This window comes from Anolis sagrei, chromosome X, assembly GCF_037176765.1.
Source record: "Anolis sagrei isolate rAnoSag1 chromosome X, rAnoSag1.mat, whole genome shotgun sequence".
Taxonomy (NCBI): Eukaryota; Metazoa; Chordata; class Lepidosauria; order Squamata; family Dactyloidae; genus Anolis; species Anolis sagrei.
Window position 1 is genome coordinate 8095773 of NC_090034.1, and position 19910 is coordinate 8115682.

At 41.3% G+C, this 19910-nt stretch overlaps 1 protein-coding gene across 1 annotated transcript in view; it reads left to right on the forward strand.

Moving 5' to 3' along the window:
* LOC137097873 (guanine nucleotide-binding protein subunit alpha-12) overlaps positions 1-19267 on the forward strand; it is a 39915-nt gene extending 20648 nt beyond the window's left edge. The window contains exons 3-4 of the mRNA XM_067473184.1: positions 11819-11869; positions 16966-19267. Of these exons, the coding sequence (XP_067329285.1) occupies positions 11819-11869; positions 16966-17535 (621 nt within the window). The 3' untranslated portion in view covers positions 17536-19267. The remainder of the gene's footprint in view (positions 1-11818; positions 11870-16965) is intronic.
* The last annotated feature ends 643 nt before the right edge of the window (positions 19268-19910 follow it).

Consider the following 19910-nt stretch of genomic DNA (forward strand, 5'->3'; position numbering starts at 1 on the left):
AACCCGAATAATTTTAGCACAAAAAAACCTAATTTTAGCACGAAAAACTGGGAAAACGTATTGACTCGAGTATAAGCTGAGGGTGGGAAATGCAACCGCTACTGGTAAAGTTCAAATTAAAAATAGATACCAATAAAATCACATTAAAAGCCATCAGTAGGTTCAGAATGTTTTAGAATCTTTATATAAATAAAAATGTAATGTTCGTTTGTGGGATTAACATAACTCAAAAACCACTGGGTGAATTGACACCAAATTTGGACACAATACACCTATCAGGCCAATGAGTGGCCATCACTCACAAAAACATTGGAAAACACAGCAAGAGAGACTTTAAAAGCAAAACTCCCCAAAAAAATTACAACACATGCACAAAACCACACATATACACAAACACACATACACAAATATACACACACACACACACACATATGCATATATACACACACAAAACACATATACACAGAAAGGGGGAAGGAAGGAAGGAGAGAAGGAGGGATAGAAAGAGGGAAAGGAGAGAAGGAAATAAAAAGTGAAGGAAAGAAAGAGAGAGGGAAGGAAGGAGAGAAAGAACAAAAGAGAGAAAGAGGGAGGGAGGGAAGGAAGGAAAGAGAGAAGGAAGGATGGAACCAAAGAGCAAAGGAAGGAAGGAAAGAAACAGGTAGAGAAGGAAGAAAGAAAATGGGAAAGAAGAAGGGAAAGAAAAAGAGGGAAGGAAGGAGAAAAAGAAAGGAAAGAAAGAGGGAGGGAGGGAGGGAGGGAAGGTTTGGCCACAGTCACTCATAAAAACACTGAAAAACACAGCAGAAGAGACTTAAAAAGCAAAAAAAAAATACATTACAACGCATGCACATAACCACATAAATACACATATACATAAATATATAAATACACATATATACACACACACAAACACATATACACAGACTGGGCCACAGCAACGCATGGCAGGGAATGGCTAGTATTTACATAAAACTGTATTTTAAGATGAGACTGTCCAACTCTGATTAAACCTTTATTCTAACCTACTTCAATGTAAAGGTGCTTATGTATCTTTCCAATGAGTAGTAGTAGTAATTTTATTGATTAGCCCTTAGGCCATATCACAATAAGAAACAGAACAACAAGGCCTGACAAGACGCGATCACACTCCACGTAGTAAGTTAAAAGATAATAGAGAGTAAAATAATAAATGTAATAATAATAGAGTGAAATCATCAAAATGCAATAATAACAGTAATAATAGAGTAAAACTGAATTCTTGGCAGGAGAAGGTGTCACCCCAAAGAGATTCATCAGGGAATGCAAGCTGTTTATGGTGATTGTGTTGATGTGAGTACTGTGCGTTGTTGGGCGAGTAAGTTTAAAGATGTTGAGGTGGGAACATCTGACTTGCGTGACAAACAAAGAGTTGGATGTTCTGTGACAGCAACCACCAAGTTTCACAAGCAAAAGGTTGACAGATTGATTCAGGATGATCGTCGTATCACTCAAGAGCAGTGGTTCTCAACCTTCTTAATGCCGCGACCCCTTAATACAGTTCCTCATGTTGTGGTGTCCCCCAACCATAACATTATTTTCGTTGCTGCTTCATAACTGTAATTTTGCTACTGTTATAAATCATCATGTAAATTTCTGATGTGCAGAATGTATTTTCATTCACTGGACCAAATTTGGCACAAATACCTGATATGCCCAAATTGGAATACTGGTGGAGTTGGGGGAAATAGACTTTGACATTTGGGAGTTGTAGTTGCTGGGATTTCTAGTTCACCTACAATCAAAGAGCATTCTGAACTCCACCAACAATTGAACTGAACCAAAGTTGGCACACAGAACTCCCATGACCAGAAAATACTGGAAGGGTTTGGTGGGCATTGACCTTGAGTTTGGGAGTTGTAGTTCACCTACATCCAGAGAGCACTGTGGACTCAAACAATGATGGACCTGGACCAAACTTGGCAGGAATACTTAATATGCCCAAATGTGAACACTGGTGGAGTTTGGGGGAAATAGACCTTGACATTTGGGAGTTGTAGTTGCTGGGATGTATAGTTCACCTACAATCAAAGAGCATTCTGAATCCCACCAATGATAGAATTGAACCAATCTTCCCACACAGAACCCTCATGACCAACAGAAAACACTGTATTTTCTGATGGTCTTTGGAGACCCCTCTGACACCCCCTCATGACCCCCTCAGGGGTCCCGACCCCCAGGTTGAGACACACTGACTCAGAGAGAAATTTCAAGTATAATTGACATTTCACAAGAACGTGTGAGTCACATTATTGCTTTCCTTCGCTATTGGAAGATCTGTGCATGATGGGTTGCAGAAACAGTGTCGACTTCTTCTGTGACGGCTTCAACGTTGGCAGAAATGTATCCGATTGTCTGGTGATTATGTGGAAAAGTGAATAGTGGTAGTTAAAGAGCAGATTCTAAGGATTATTTCTGCGTTTGATTGATTAAAATATTACCATCCAAACCCAAGTAACAAAGGTGGAGGCATTACTTTTCATTCAACCCTCGTATGTGTATCTTGATGAACTCCCCCCTACACCTTCTAGGGGCCATGGGGACAATTATAGCCCGGAAAAACCTACAACCCAGTTATAGCCATGTTTGTCATGGGCTGACCTGTCTTAGATGAAGAAGGGCCTTGAGTGAGCCTTGCTCAGTTTGATCCTGTGGACTGCTTGGCATCCATAAAAATAAGTAATTTCCCAACAGTGTTCTTGAGAGAATTTACCTCCCTCTGGGTTTTGAGATTCAAATGCTTTCTATAAGGTTTAAATAACAGCTACCTTTGTGAGCAGCCTGTCCATCCCCATTAGGAAGTGTTGGCACATGATGTGAGAACGGAGGGAGGAAACCGCAGACCAAAGTCTTGCTGAGTCCAGGCCAAACAGTGGTAAAGTCATTAGCATAGTCTGCTCTTTTTTCAGTCTGGCAGGGGAAAATCCCTGATGCTTGCAGATAACACGCAGTCCAGTGGGAAGGTCTTGGCTTTTGATGAAACAATTTACACACGACTAGTCAGGAATTCATCTGGTGAACTTCAACAAGTCTGTAATTGCTATGGATAGCCATTTTGTGGCAGGTATGCTTTCATGGCATCTATAGTATTGTCTAATTGTCAAAAGCAATTGTATGTAAGGAAAAATAAAACCTCAGATCACACTATTTCAGCTATAGGGGAAGTCAGTGGCAACCCGCCTCTAAACAAATCTGACCAAGAAAAAGGTGACAGGTTTACCTTAGATCAGGTATGGGCAAATCCAGACCCGGGAGCCGGATGCGGCCCCTTGGGCTCCTTTCTCAGGCCCTCCTTTCTCTCACTACCCTATCCTTCCTTCCTTCTCTTTTTCCTTCCTTCTTCCCTCCCTCGCTTCCTTACCTCCCTCTTTCTCCCTCCTTCCTTCCTTCCTTCCTTCCTTCCTTCCTTCCTTCCTTCCTTTCTACCCTTTCATCCTTCCTTCCTCTTTCCTCCTCCTATCTCTTTCTCCTTCCTTCATTCCTTCCTTCCTTCCATCCCATTCATCCATCCATTCATCCATCCATTCCCTTCCACCATTCATTCCTTCCACCTTCCTCTTCCTCTTTCCCTCAACAACATAACAAAAATAGCTAACAACAACAATAACAGCAGACTAATTTTGGAGGAGGGGAGGAAAAATCATGGAAACAGAGCAAATGAACAGGATCAATTAATATAATACAGGACATCAGATTGGATGACAATTCAAGTCATGATACAAGCCATTTGTCATAGGAGTCATCAATCGAAAACATGACGAAACATCCACGTCTTTAATTCCTTACAGAATGTGACTAGGGAGGGTGCCAGCCTAATCTCCCTGGAGAGGGAGTTCCAGAGACGGGGGGCCACCACCGAGAATGCCCTCTCTCTTGTCCCCACCAACCATCCCTGAGACAGGGGCGGGAGCGAGAGAAGGGCAACCCCAGAAGATCTTAAGGACCACGTGGGCTCGTAAGGGAGGAGGCGGTCGCGCAAATAGGCAGGTCCTGAACCGTTTAGAGCTTTATAGGGGACTGGAAATTATCAGCAGCCAGTGGAACTGTTTAAACAGGAGGGTTGATCGCTCTCTGTAACTTGCTCCAGTTAACAATCTATTTAGCTGAGAGAAGGTGGAGAGGGAACATGAGAACCATGTTTCAAGATTTCAAGGGGTCTCCCATTGAGGAGGAGGAAGAAAACTGACTTTCTGCTGCTCTAGAGACCAGGGCACAAGGGAGCAATGGGTTCAAATGGCAGAGAAGGAGGTTTGACTGAAAAGATTAGGAAGAACTTCCTGAGAGTAAGAGCTGTTGGAGAGTGGCCTAGGCTGCCTCGAAGTGTGGTGGTGTCTCCTTCTCTGGAGGCTTTTTTGCAGAGGCTGTCTATCGGGGATGCTTTGATTGTGCCTCCCTGTATGGCAGGGGGTTGGATTGGATGGCCCTTGGGGGTCTCTTGCAATGCTAGGATTCTATATAAGGAGTGAGCAAAATGGGGCCTAAGGGATACACTTTGTCTCTCCCATCCACCATCTCATCCTGACCAAGACTAACCCTTTTGGGATCCAAATGTTTCCCATCTTTCCTTCATTTTCTCCCTCCGAAACAGAAGAGTAAGGAGAAGAAAGGGCAGGGAGGGGACTTGGGGAGAACCCCCTCCCTCCCAGGCCACCCAACTCACTCCGGCCCACCATGCTGTCTCCAAGTTAGAATGTTTGCCCATGCCTGCCTTAGATGGGTCTACATTGCCATATAATCTGTTTCTGAATCCAGATTATCTGCTTTGAAATGTATTATACGAGTCTACGCTGCCACATAATCGTAGTTCAAAGTAGATAATCTGGATTCAGAAACTAGATTTATATGGCAGTGTAAGAGATGATGCCTTAGAATTGTCATAAGTCTGAAACAACCTGAAGGCACACAATAACAATGTGTAGGTAGGGAAATGAAAAATGTCTGTGAATTTATTTGCAGAGTTATTTGCAGTACTGGAAAACATTATGTACTGCCCTTGGCATGTTGTCTGGTAAGGTATTGAAAGAAATCAGTAAACTACTGATCACTATGAGCAAGCTAGGACAGTTTGGTTTGCTTGGTTCTTCTTGTATTTATTTGGATGCAAAAAATACAACCATTATTCCAGATACATAGGAAAAGCTATACTGTATTGAAATAAATTAGTCTAAAACAATTCATGTCTGTCATTCTCCCATTAGCCTAGGATTTACCTTATTTCTTTGAACTCTCTGTTCAGCTCAGATATATAGAGAACATCTTTCTGTTTACACAAATCTGTGATGTTTGGTGACAGTTGTATTGCTTTTACAACTAAGTCTTATTTACAACTGTCTGGTTGCTCCTGATATGATAAATAAATAAAAATCTAAGTATTATTATTAGTTCTAATTCCCATTGAGCAACTGGAGAAGAAGAAAACATTTTGAATGCTTAGTTATTTTATTTATTTATTTATTTATTTATTTTATTTGATACACTTGTATACCGCTAATATCTCAGCCTGTGCGGCGACTCATTGCGGTTTACAACTTGTTAAAATACAATAGTCACTTAAAAATAAAAAATAACATATCAAAATACAAGACATAAAACATACATAGTATGAACATACTTCGTATCGGGCCACCAATACAAATCAAAAACATCTCATAGTTAAAATCGTAATTCAGTTCATTATCCTTGGTTGCAAGTCCATGGTCAAATACCTTACATCGGAAATTAGTTAAAAACTTGCTCGAACATCCAAGTTTTTAGTTTTTTCCGAAATGCCATTAGCGAGGTGACTGATCTTAGTTCAATAGGGAGGGCATTCCAAAGCCGGGGGGCCACCACAGAAAAGGCCCTGTCTCTCGTTCCCAGTTGCCAGTGTTAGTTCTGTAGATAATTCCCCGGATATCTGATACTTGAAAATTGCCCAGTGTTGGTAGGAGAATGTCTTTGTCCAGCCTTTCCAGTTGATTCAGTATTTGGTAAGAAATCAGGAAAGCCATTGCATTATCTTTGTGGAGTGGAAGAGTGGAGTATAAATAAACATTATAATTATAATTATTTGACAAGGAAAAAAGATGGATGTGGCCCACAAATGGAACTTTGAGAAAGGAGACTGAGAACCCCGATTCTTGCAGCCCAAGAACAAGCCATTATAACCAATGCCATCAAAACCAGAACTGAAAAGTCGGTGACAGAGTCCAAGTATAGACTCTGCAATGAAGCAGACGAAGCAATGGATCACATACTCAGATGCTGCAAGAAGATTGCGCAGATGGACTATAAGCAGAGGCATAACACCATTGCTCAGATGATCCAGTGGAAATTGTGCCACAAATACTATCTGCCTGTGAGAAAGAACTGGTGGAATCACAAGCCTGAAAAAGTTAACGGAAAATGAAACTACTCTGGGAGTTAGAAATTCACGATCGTGGAAAAAAACAAAGTATGGATCATCGATGTTGCAATCTCAGGCAACAGCGGAATTGACGAAAAGCAACTGGAAAAGCTGACATGCTAAACAAAAAACTGGCACAAGCCAGTCAAGGTGGTCCCAGTGCTGATTGGCAACCTGAGTACAGTGCCTAAATACCCTGGCCTGCACTTAAAAACAATAATCATTGACAAAATTACCATCTGTCAGTTGCAAAAGGCCACCCTACTCGGATCTGCATACATTATTCGTCAATACATTACATAGTCTTGGGAAGTGTCCGATGTGTGATCAAATACAAAAGCCAGCATAGTGATCCTGTTTACTGTGTACTAATCTAGTTGTGATGATGATGATGATGATGATGATGATGATGATGATGATGATGATAATGATGATGATGATGATGATGATGATGATGAAAATGAACACGTCAAACTCCTCTGGGACTTCCGAATTCCGACAAACAGAGTTTTGGAGCACAATACACCTGACCTCACGATCGTGTTAAAAAACAAAGTATGGATTGTCGGTGTTATGATCCCAGGTGACAGCAAGATTGAAGAGAAACAACTGGAAAAGGTGACACGATATGAGGATTTAAAGATTGAACAGCAAAGACTCTGGATACAAACCAGTAAAGGTGGTCCCAGTGGTGATCGGCACACTGGGGGCAGTGCCTAAAGACCTTGGCCTGCACTTAAACACAATCGGCGCAGACAAAACTACCACCTGTCAAATGCAAAAGGCCACCCTACTCTGCATGCATTATTCGCCGATACATCACACACTTGGGAAGTGTCTGACATGTGATCCAATACAACAGCCAGCATAGTGATCTTGTTTGCTGTGTACTAATCTTGTTGTGTATCTAATAATAATAATAACAACAACAACAACAATAATAATAATATTAACCTGGTCTGTAGTTCCATGTTTCACAAAGGTCATCATGAACCCCCCATTTTATGTGAAACAACTGTGATTGATTTCACTATTTGTGTGTGCATTTGCATGTGTGTACGAAAGGCGTTCAGAAACATCTTTTAAGGGGTATTCTCCTTGAGAAGGTGGAAAATGTTGCTTTGAGTAATACATTAGTGACACTTTTCAAATGTCTTCTCTGATGGCAACATTGATTCCTGCAGTTGAGACTGTAGCTGATCTGTGCTTCATTTGGCTTAACTCCTGAACAAACTGTCAGTATGTGTCCTAAGAGGATAACTTGCCTACCGCATCCCCAAAGAAACTAACTGAGCTCCATTTATTCATTTGAGTCTGGCAAGAAAGCCTAGAAAACGTCTAGCAGGAAAGAAATTGCACATAACAGATTGCATTATGTGGCGTGTTTGATCATAGGATCCTAGTAGCCGGGACTCCTTTCCAGCCGCACTGTTAGCCCAATAGAAAAAAATGCTACTCTCTTGGGTACAGCCAAGATCCCATTTTTCAGTGTCATTTTTAAGGGACCTCTAAGTCGTGTTGCTTCTGGTAACAAACCATAAAATCTCACTGTATGTAACAGCCTACAAACACTTCTGATCAGAGGAAGGGCTGTATTTGAAGCGTAGGGAAGTGAAACTGTGGATATTCAATCTGCAAAAAATGTTGTACTTTTGGAAAATGGAAATCTTTGTCTTCTCTTTTCCCAGCTAAACATCCCCCAGGAGGAAAGGAGGAAGGAAAAAAAGAAGGGAGGGTAGAAGGGAATGGAGGGAGGGAAGACAAAAGGGAAGGAAAGAAGGAAGGAAGTAGAAAAAGGGAGAGAAGGAAGGAAGGAAGGAGGAAAGAGGGAAGGATGAAAGGGTGGAAAGGAAGGAGGAAGAGAGAGGTAAGGAAGGGAAGGAGGAAGAAAAGAGGGAAGGAAGGATAGGGTTCTGAGAGAGAGGAAGGCCTGAGAAAAGAGCCCAAGTGGCCGCATCCGGTCCCCAGGCCTGGGTTTACCCATACCAGATCTATAGGGAGATGTTTTAATTATGCTTAAAATCAGAGGTCCTCGAACTTTTTAAACAGAGGGCCCGGTCATAGTCCCTCAAACTGTTGGAGGGCCGGATTATAATTTGAAAAAAACATGAATGAATTCCTATGCACACTGCACATATCTTAGTTGTAGTGCAAAGAACAATTAAAAACAACACAATAATTAAAATGAAGAATAGTTTAAACAAATATAAGCTTATAAGTATCTCAGTGGGAAGTGTGGGCCTGCTTTTGGCTGATGAGATAGTGTTGTTGTTGTTGTTGTGTGTTTTCAAGTTGTTTCAGACTTAGGTTGACCCTTAGGTTGGAGGGCCATATTCGGCCCCCGGGCCTTAGTTTGAGGACCCCTGCTTAAAATGATCAGTGATTCAAGTGTGAAATTTGTGCAGTGAGTGTAGTTTTTCTGAAAGAAACACATTTAATTGTATTTGTGTGTAGAAGTATTGCTAGGGAGTGCTTATCTTGCGGCTGCTTTGTACACAAAGAAATAAAACCGACTGACAATTGCATGTGTTATTTTTCTCAAATATTTTAGTGGGAAAATGTAGAAGTTGCAGTATTTCTATCATCTGTGTTCTTATGCAAGTTTCCTCATTGGTTGCTTTTCGGTGTGGCTTCTGTTAACTTTGTGCAGTTGTTTTCAACATCAAATGCAAGAAAGAAGAAACTGTTTCCTTTTAAGTGTCGGAAATGAAGATGTCATAAATGTCCCCATAGTCAGCCTTTCAAGACCAGCACAGTAAGAATGCACAGTGTAGGCCAGCTATAAACAAACAAAACAAAAAACCAGATATGAAGTTCAGAGTAATGCTGAAATGTGGGAGCTGACTTTTTCTAAGCCAGTATACTGTTTGTTTCTATTGCTGCGCGCTTCCATTCCCAGATGTGGAGTGACTCATGGCTGCCGCTCAACAATGGGAACAGCACCTCCCATTCGGTCCTAGTTGGCAAAACTGACTCAGAGGATATCGAGCATTAGAGGAGGGGGCACTCCGAGCTGAAATTAATCATCTGCTTTTTTTTTTCTGTTAACTCTTTGAGTAGATGGAACAAGAATTGTAGGACAAAATAAGGTTTCAATTGGAAACTGGGCAGTGTATTGTCGAAGGCTTTCATGGCCGGAATCACTGGACCATGACAACAACCCACTGGGCAGTGTGTTTCTCTCAGAAGGAATAATCAAAACATAGCCTCTGCAATTGGAAAAAAAAAGATAACAGACTTAGCACAAGGATATTTGAGACTTCCTTCTTGTTAGCCCCTGTTGGTACTGTTTGTTTAGTATTAGAGACATTTAAACCTGTTGAAAGACTACATTATGCCATTGTTTCAAACCTGAAACTTTTAAGTCCGATCTAAATTTGTTGAATTCTGGAATGTATTGGAATTTGTCAATCCTGTTTCCCAGAATTCTGGTACTCTGGTACATTTGTAATATACATAGGATCTAGCTTTTCACATGTGATAATCTGAGAGGACCACCCTTGATACAATGCAATGCTGGGCTTATATTATTCCCAAAAGTTCCCTAGGGCAGTGATGTTTGTGAAGTGAATGTATTGAAATGTACAGGATCCAAGTGATCCTAAGCATCAAGGTTGTCATACCCCCATTTAACTCTTTCATGGGTGCTTCAGGCATATTTGAAAGATGTCTGTTCTTCTACTCCTGGACATAACAAGGATTGTATTAATTACTAGCCATCCCCTGCCATGTGTTGCTGTGGCCCAGTCTGTGTGTGTATACAGGTGTATGTGTATCTGTATATATGTGTGTGATTTTGCATATGTGTTGTAATGTATTCTTTTTTTTCTTTTTAATTCTCTTCTGCTGTGTTTTTCAGTGTTTTATGAGTGATGGTCACTCCTTGGCCTGATAGGTGTCTTGTGTCCAAATTTGGTGTCAGTTCGTCCAGTGGTCTTTGAGTTATGTTAATCCCACAAATGAACATTACATTTTTATTTATATACTAGCCATCCCCTGCCATGCGTTGCTGTGGCCCACTCTGGTGGTCATGGGGGTTCTGTGTGGGAGGTTTGGCCCAATTCTATTGATGATAGGGTTCAGAATGCTCTGTGATTGTAGGTGAACTACAAATCCCAGCAACTACAACGCCCAAATGCCAAGATTCTATTTTCCCCAAACTCCACCAGTGTTCACATGTGGGCATATTGAGTATTTGTGCCAAGTTTGGTCCAGATCCATCATGCTGTGCTCTCTGGATATAGGTGAACTACAACTCCAAAACCAAAGGACACTGGCCACCAAACCCTTCCAGTATTTTCTGTTGGTCATGGGAGAACTGTGTGCCAAATTGGGTTCAATTCCATCATTGGTGGGGTTCAGAATGCTCTTTGATTGTAGATGAACTATAAATCCCAGCAACTACAACTCTCAAATGACAAAATCAATTTTTTTGAGTGAAGGACATACATTGGGTTGTTAGGTGTCTTGTGTCCAAATTTAGTGTCAATTCGTCCTGTGGTTTTTGAGTTATGTTAATCCCACAAACGAACATTACATTTTTATTTATATAGATGTGGTTTTGCACATGTGTTGTAATGTATTCTTTTTTTTTTTTTTGCTTTTTAAGTCTCTTCTGCTTTGTTTTTCAGTGTTTTTATGAGTGATAGTCACTCCTTGGCCTGATAGGTGTCTTGTGTCCAAATTTGGTGTCAATTCATCCAGTGGTTTTTGAGTTATGTTAATCCCACAAACGAACATTACATTTTTATTTATATAGATGTGATAAACATGGTTGTTTATCTTTCTTTTAGACTGGAAGGGAGTCAGTGTGTATTCTGCTCAAGTTTGTGCAGCTATGTTACATGTGTATATGTCTCCATAGATTACTGGTTCCCAACATTTTTTTGACCAGGAACCACTTTGACCCCTCTCCAACATTAGTACAAAAGGGTTACAAATCAGTTTTTGGTCAACTTTAGATTCAGTTACTTGGATGCTGACTCAGAACATTGCATGAGATAGACCACATCAGCTCTAGTTTCTGATACAGAACACCCAGTAGTCACCATCTACTCGCCCACAGAAAACCATATTTAGTATCCTAGAGCTGATGTGGTCTATCCCAGAGTGTGGTGGAAGCTCCTTCCTTGGAGGTTTATAATCTGAAGTATCCCTTGTCTTCTATTCTATCATCTTTTTATGATTTCATTAGAAAGATTTCATAGATGGTTATGGAACAGTATATTTTTCCTGTATCATTGCTATTCAAGCAACTTTTTGTTCAGAACTTCGGATAAATATCAGGAGAGTGTGGCGAACAAAAACACCTTTCTGCGTTTTCAACAAGATTTGGGCTTTATAAACTTACACCAGAAATAGCATTAAGCCACACATATCCCCTTCTCTCAACAGGGTGAATCAGTGAAATATTTCCTGGATAATCTGGACCGGATTGGACAGTTGGTAAGTTTTAATTGTTTTCCTAGCCACATTCTATCCGCGGTATTTGTGTCCCTCCTGTATGTGTTTTCCCTCTGAGTTGATCTAGATCAGGGGTCCTCAATCTTTTTAAACAGAGGGCCAGGTCACAGTCCCTCAAACTGTTGGAGGGCTGGATTATAATTTGAAAAAAACATGAATGAATTCCTATGGACACTTATTTATTTTATTTATTTCGCGTATTTCTACCCCGCCCTTCTCAACCTCCGAGGGGGGACTCAGGGCGGCTTACAAAACGCACAATTCGATGCCTACACAATAATACAGATAAACATAGATAAACAGCAATTAAAACAGTCACAACAGTTAAAAACTATCACTTATATATCACAGTCAATAAAATCAATCTCAGGCTCAGCGTTCGCCAGCTCAGAATCCATAAACCCATTCCACATTGCCCATTCCTATCCGTCGTCGTTGTCCTTTATTTATCTGCCAGATTACCCAAACGCCTGGTCCCAAATCCACGTCTTTAATCTCCTTCTAAAGGAAAGGAGGGATGTCGATGATCTAATTTCCCCGGGGAGTGAATTCCACAGGTGAGGGGCCACCACCGAGAAGGCCCTGCTCCTCGTCCCCGCCAATCTCACTTGTGATAGAGGCGAGGACGAGAGCAGGGTCTCCCCAGAAGATCTTAAACTCCGAGGCAGGACGTAGAGGGAGATGCGTTCGGACAGATACGCTGCAAATATCTTATTTGTAGTGCAAAAACACTTCAAAACAATACAATAGTTAAAATGAAGAACAACTTTAACAAATATAAACTTATTAGTATTTCAATCGGAAGTGTGGGCATGCTTTTGGCTGATGAGATAGAGTTGTTGTTGTTGTTGTTGTTGTTGTTGTGTGCTTTCAAGTCATTTCAGACTTAGGTTGACCCTGAGCGAGGGCCAGATAAATGACCTTCGAGGCCGTATCCGGCCCTCGGGCCTTAGTTTAAGGACCCCTGATCTAGATGTTGACTTAGAGCAGTGGTTCTCAACCTGTGGGTCCCCAGGTGCTTTGACCTTCAACTCCCAGAAATTCTAACAGTTGGTAAACTGGCTGAGATTTCTGGGACTTGGAGGCCAAAACACCTGGGGACCCAAAGGTTGAGAACCACTGCTTTAGACAGTTCTTCCTCTGTGCATGAGGCAGGGCATAGTGGACAAGCATACAGATGCAGAGTTGTTTGTTCTGCTCCACAGTTAAACAAGGTGGAGGATTCTTCTAGGTAGTGCCATTTTACTAGGTTGTCTTTTGATTTGTCCATTCCACTTCTGAGTCTCTTCAGGGACTTCCAAGTCTAAGTTGGGTTGATCCAGGTGTTGACTTAGAGCTGTGATTCCCAACCTGTGGGTCCCCAGATGTTTTTGGCCTTCAACTCCCAAAAATCCTAACAGCTGGTAAACTGGCTGGGATTTCTGGGAGTTGTAGGTCAAAACACCGGGGGACCCACAGGGTGAGAACCACTGACTTAGAGGGGAAACTTTAAACCAGGGGTCCTCAAACTAAGGCCCGCGGGCCGGATACGACCCTCCAAGGTCATTTACCTGGCCCTCACTCAGTGTCAACATAAGTCTGAAATGATTTGAAAGCACACACCACAACAACAACAACAATCCTATCTCATCGGCCAAAATCAGGTCCACACTTCCCATTAAATTACTAATAAGTTAATATTTGTTAAAATTGTTCTTCATTGTAATTATTGTATTGTTTTAAAGCAGTGGTTCTCAACCTGAGGTCCCCAGATGTTTTTGGCCTTTAACTCCTAGAAATCCTAACAGTTTTAAATGTGTCATGATGCTATTGTTTTAATGTTTTACTGTTATTGCTTTAATGTTTATTGGTTTGCGTTATGAGTTTTATTGTTGTATTTGTAATGCTGTTGTTTTATTGAGGGCCTTGGCCTTTGTAAGCCGCACCGAGTCCTTCAGGAGATGTTAGCAGGTACAAATAAAGATAATAATAGTAATAATAATAATAATAATAATAATAATAATAGCCACTAAACTGGCTGGGATATCTGGGAATTGTAGGCCAAAAACATCTGGGGACCCTAGGTTGAGAACCACTGTTTTAAAGTGTTTTCTTGCAGTGCAAATAAGATGGGCAGTGTGCATAGGAATTCGTTCATGTTTTTTTTCAAATTATAATCCGGCCCTCCACAGTTTGAGGGACTATGACCTGGCCCTCTGTTTAAAAAGATTGAGGACCCCTGCTTTAAACAGAATGAAAAACTGATTACTATCTACTGCTATTCTTTTTTAAATTATTTCCAGTTTTATTTACTTTCTGGGAAAAATCTAAATGCAGATTTCTTTTTTCAAAACATGCTATATAAAGCGAGAAGTTTTCGTATTTGCGAATGTTAGAATAAAACAAATTTGTGACAGAGAAGAATAGGCAATGTGAATATATAGACCACCAAGTAATAGAATCTGAATTGTCAGGTTGCACTTACAGTTACATATAAGGATAGGGCAGTGGTTCTCAACCTGGGGTCCCCAGATGTTTTTGACCTTCAACTCCCAGAAATCCTAACAGCTGGTAAACTAGCTAGGATTTCTGGGAGTTGTAGGCCATAAACATCTGGGGACCCCAGGTTAAGAACCACTGGCATAGGGTAACATATCCATTTACTGAAACATAAGTCTATTATCAGTTATTAGACTACAATTTGCTTTTTCAGTGCTGTTGTTTTACTGGTGAGTGGGTGCGTTTCCCCTGGACCCAGAGATGATCTACAAGAGAGGTTCTCAACTTGTGGGTCCCCAGGTGTTTTGGCCTACAACCCCCAGAGATCCCAGCCAGTTTACCAGCTGTTAGGATTTCTGGGAGCTGAAGGCCGAAACACCTGGAGACCCACAGGTTGAGAACCACTGATCTAGAAAATGGCCTTAGACAGTCATTTAGTAGCAGTGAAACTTACCCAGTACCTGCAGCAGTGAAACTCACAAGACTTAGCTTATCAGAAATGCCAGATTTTATTGCACATGTTGCAAGCCTGCTACACAGAACTTCAAAGGATATGCTCTTGATACTGAAAAGGCTTTTAAACCTTTTAGATGCCTCCAAATTGGGTTTGCTTGGGGCTGTTTAATGAAGTGCAAACATACTGAATGAGAGTGGGCTATTTTTGTGTAGCAAAGGAGTTAGTTGCAGATGAAACTTTTGTTTCTTCTCTCCCACTTCATACTTTTTGCCACAACACATCTTGGCTTGAACTCCCTGGAGGCAGCTAATTTTTTATTGTTATTTTATTCAGTTCTTGTGGGTTTTTTCGGGCTATATGGCCATGTTCTAGAGGCATTTCTCCTGACGTTTCGCCTGCATCTATGGCAAGCATCCTTGCCATAGATGCAGGCGAAATGTCAGGAGAAATGCCTCTAGAACATGGCCATATAGCCCGAAAAAACCCACAAGAACTGAGTGATTCCGGCCATGAAAGCCTTCGACAATGTTATTTTATTGTTTTTTCCCCATTCCCACCCTCCCATACTTGTAAATGCAATTGATACAGCAAACTACAGAAATTACATTTGAAATATCAATCTCAGTCTTAATTTTTTCCACCCAGTCTCTAAATAATTCCTAACTGGTTCCCACATCCTCTTAATTATTGTAACCTTCTCTGTGTAGCCTGACATGGTGGTTGTGAGAGTGGTCCAGCATTTCTGTGTTCTCTAGTAATATGCTCTGTCCAGGTTGGTTCATCAGCTGCTCTTCTATGGCTGACTTCTCTGGTTGAATTAGTCTGCAGTGTCTTCCATATTCCTTGATTCGTGTTTGGGCATTGCTGCACTTGGTGGTCCCTATTCTGGACCACTCTAACAACTACCATGTCAGACAACACAGAGAAGCCATTGAAATCCACAAGCATGTGGACAAATTTCAACAGAAAGGAAGAAATCATGAAAATGAACAAAATCCCACTACCAGTATTTTAAAAACCCTCTGAAATCATAACAGTAAATAAAGAACAACACTCAAAAACAGGGGAACTCCAGACAAGAAACAATCAGGGACAGTTAATCACCTCTCAAACAAAAAGATTCCCCCAGCCAGTAAGAAGCCACACCTTGAAAGTGCTAGGCCATTAAATGCTAATCTAGGTGGTCAGTTGAAACATTGACACCTAGCTCCAACAGAGAAAAGTTCTTTCTCCCACCCTGGACTTTCCACAGATATATAAACCCAATTTTCCTAGTTTCCAACAGGCCTGACAACCTCTGAGGAGGCTTCCATAGATGCAGGCAAAAATTCAGGAGATAATGCTTCTGGAACATGGCCAGACAGCCTGAAAAACTTACAACACATTTCCTAATCACCTTCTCAATTTTCTAATTTTTTTCCCCTCCATCTGAAAATTTTCCATCTTATAGTCCAGCTTTGAATCTAATTTCCTGATCCTATCCTATTCTGAATTCCTTTTTGTTCTACAGGGTTTCCATCTACTGTATACAAGTCCTCCACTCATCTTTTCTCTCTCCTTTCAATTAATCTCCAGATTTATTTATTTATTTATTTACAGCTTTTATGTTCCGCCCTTCTCACCCCGCAGGGGACTCAGGGCGGATTACAGTGTACACATATATGGCAAACATTCAATGCCAATGTTTGACATACAAACATATACAGACATACACAGAGGCTATTTAACTTTTTTTCCGGCCACCAGGGGAGCTGTCGCTTTCATCGTCCCTCTGCGATGCTGATGAAGCACTTCCGCATTCCCTGCATGCTTCCCCACTGGAATGCTTTACTGGAGTCTTTTTTATGGCCTCATAAATCAGTTAATTTAGCCTCCCCACACTTTAAGGTGGTACCTAATTTTCCTACTTGACAGATGCAACTGTCTTTCGGGTTGCAAAGGTCGACAACAGGTTACACACAAATGGTTGGAAACCCACTCCAACCCAGGCTGGCTTCAAACTCATGACCTTTTGGTCAGAGTGATCTTAATGCAGCTGACACTCAGCCAGCTGCACCTATAATTTCCTCATTATTCCTAGAGCCAGCTATTGATCCATTTTTTATCCATGATGTCTCTTTATTTCCCCCTTCTCTTTCTGCAGAACTATTTCCCCAGCAAGCAAGACATCTTACTCGCGAGAAAGGCCACTAAGGGAATTGTGGAGCACGATTTCGTCATCAAGAAGATTCCTTTCAAGATGGTCGACGTGGGTGGACAGCGGTCTCAGCGGCAAAAGTGGTTCCAGTGCTTCGATGGGATCACCTCGATCTTGTTCATGGTCTCCTCGAGCGAATACGATCAGGTCCTGATGGAAGACCGGCGCACAAACCGACTCGTGGAGTCCATGAACATCTTTGAGACCATTGTGAACAACAAGCTCTTTTTCAACGTCTCCATCATTCTCTTCCTGAACAAAATGGACCTTCTGGTGGAGAAAGTGAAGACTGTCAGCATTAAGAAGTACTTTGGAGACTTCAAGGGTGACCCGCACCGTCTGGAGGACGTCCAGCGTTACCTGGTGCAGTGTTTTGATCGGAAGCGGAGGAATCGCAGCAAGCCCCTTTTCCATCACTTCACCACCGCCATAGACACTGAAAACATCCGCTTTGTCTTTCACGCTGTCAAGGATACAATCCTTCAGGAAAACCTTAAAGATATCATGTTGCAGTGAAAGGAGGTTCGCTTTTTTCCTGGGAGCCAAGCCTAGCCGTAGACCCAGCTTATTTTGGTTCTAGTGTTGGATTTTTTAAAAAGATCCTAAGTATTTGTTTGGCTCAAGAAAACGACAAAATAGCCGGTCCAGACAGACGAGCAACGGGCAGAAGGACTGTGAAAGCGCAAACTAGCTACTGAATCGCTTAACTAAAACACTACTGAAAAAAAAGTGGCTGTTAGAAGTTCAGTGCCTTCTTCTGAATCACACTATTGTATTCTGCCTTCCGAAAAGAAAACTCTAACTTTGGAGAAAAGCGTGTAAAGTAATTTGTGATTATAATTAATGTTATTTAATGGTGCCAAAATCTGATGCCATACTGCCTGTCTCCCCACGTTAGTATTTTTTTTTTTAACGAACCCAATCATGTATCTAATTCTCTTGACTGAGACTTCATTTTGGAAAATGCATTGCAAATACGTGGTTGTAATCCTGAGATCCAACGCTCAGGTTTGGTGCGTACAAAATTATCCGCCAGTATTCAGATTGTGTTTGAAAATCTCTGCAGTTTCCCTCAAATTAGAGGTTCAGAATTGCAAAAGCAACTTCGCTGGTTGTTCAAACTGGTTTTTTTTTTTTAGGGATTCTGATCCAAAAGGGCGGAAATTCAAAGTCTGAGTTGGTGCAACACAAGGTTTTACTTTGCACTACATGTATAGTATCCATTGCATCGTGGAATTACGACATGAGCCCACTATGCACATTTTAATATTCTCATCGGACATCTTCAATCTTCTAACCTACAGCTGGAACTATTTGGAAATGTCCTCTCATCTAAACAATGTTTTCGGTCTCAGATATGAAAGTTGACCCTACTCTTTGGGCAGTTTGGTTCATCAGTGGCTGTTCGTCACGTCAAGGCAAAACACTACTCATTTTGAACTGAAATGCCTTACTTTCAATTAATTGTGAGTATCTGGTGCCAGATTTGTATCAACCTATGAATATACATTGAGAATCTTGTAAACTGACAAGTTCTAGCTGGCCCCTTTAAGGGTGCCACAAAATTATGTGTACGTTTGCAAGAGGCTGTGAGTAATGTTGATGTGAGCCTTTCTTTTTTTAAGTTTCCTACATTGAACTTAACTATGGGTGCCTTTTCTGTGTGTACAAATATTTCACACTACGACGTCTGTATTAACCAAAACAGTGGCCTACCTTTTCAGTGCTAATAGTCTTCATTCAGGGATCCTGTTCAACATAAGGAAGTTTACTGTGACATTGGTACATTACTTGTTGTAATAGAACACAAAGGGCTTAGATTTTGTATCGCGTTATCGGAACGCTTTCGTTTCTGCTGTTTGTGCCATTTGATGACAGTCGTATCATGGATTCCAAGCATGTCTTGGGTCTTCTGCGTGGACAAATCCTAGAATGTTTTCTTCTCCGTGTGGAATACTTAAATGTATATATGCATGCTTTTGTATGTGTACCATACATTCTGAAACTGAAATTGGCACAAATCTTGCTTTCCTGCAAAATGTAGCTCAGCTCAATTCCAGACTTTTCCAACTTTCAAGGTTACATTACACTCAAGAACTTACATAGTGTAGTTTTCTAAGGACCAACTACCATTCCCACTTCTGGGTCTAGGCAAGAATCCAATAGTCCCACTCTACCACGTATATGCTAATATGTCGAAATAGTATTGAAGTTTATAGTATCTATTAAAGGATGAACGGGAATGTAATTCACTCATGGCTGTTGATCACTATAATCACTGGAATTCTTTGTGGCTTTTGTCTCGCTCTTAAGAATCCATATCCAGCATCAACCATTTATTTTATTTCGTGTTAAAAAGATTGCATAACTCAGTATAAAACTGATAAAATAGAGAGAGCACAAGCAGCTAAATAATTTTAGACCAAAAACAGGCAACAGCGACCACATTAGCTTTAGACCAGTGGTTCTCAACCTGTGGGTCCCCAGATGTTTTGGCCTTCAACTCCCAGAAAGCCTAACAGCTGGTAAACTGGCTGGGATTCCTGGGAGTTGTAGACCAAAACACCTAGGAACCTACAGGTTGAGAACCACTGCTTCTTGCTCTGTACATGAGGCAGGGCATTGGGGCAAGCATGTAGATGCAGAGTTGTTTGTTCTGCTCCAAAGTCGCACAAGGTGGAGGATTTCTCTAGGTCAGTGGTTCTCAACCTTGGTTCCCCAGATGTTTTTGTCCTACAACTCCCAGAAATCCCAGCCAATTTACCACCTGTTAGGATTTCTGGGAGTTGAAGGCCAAAAACATCTGGGGACCCCAGGTTGAGAACCGCTGATCTAGGTTGTGCCATTTTGCCAGGTTGTCTTTTGATCTGCCCATTCCACTTGGACTTCCA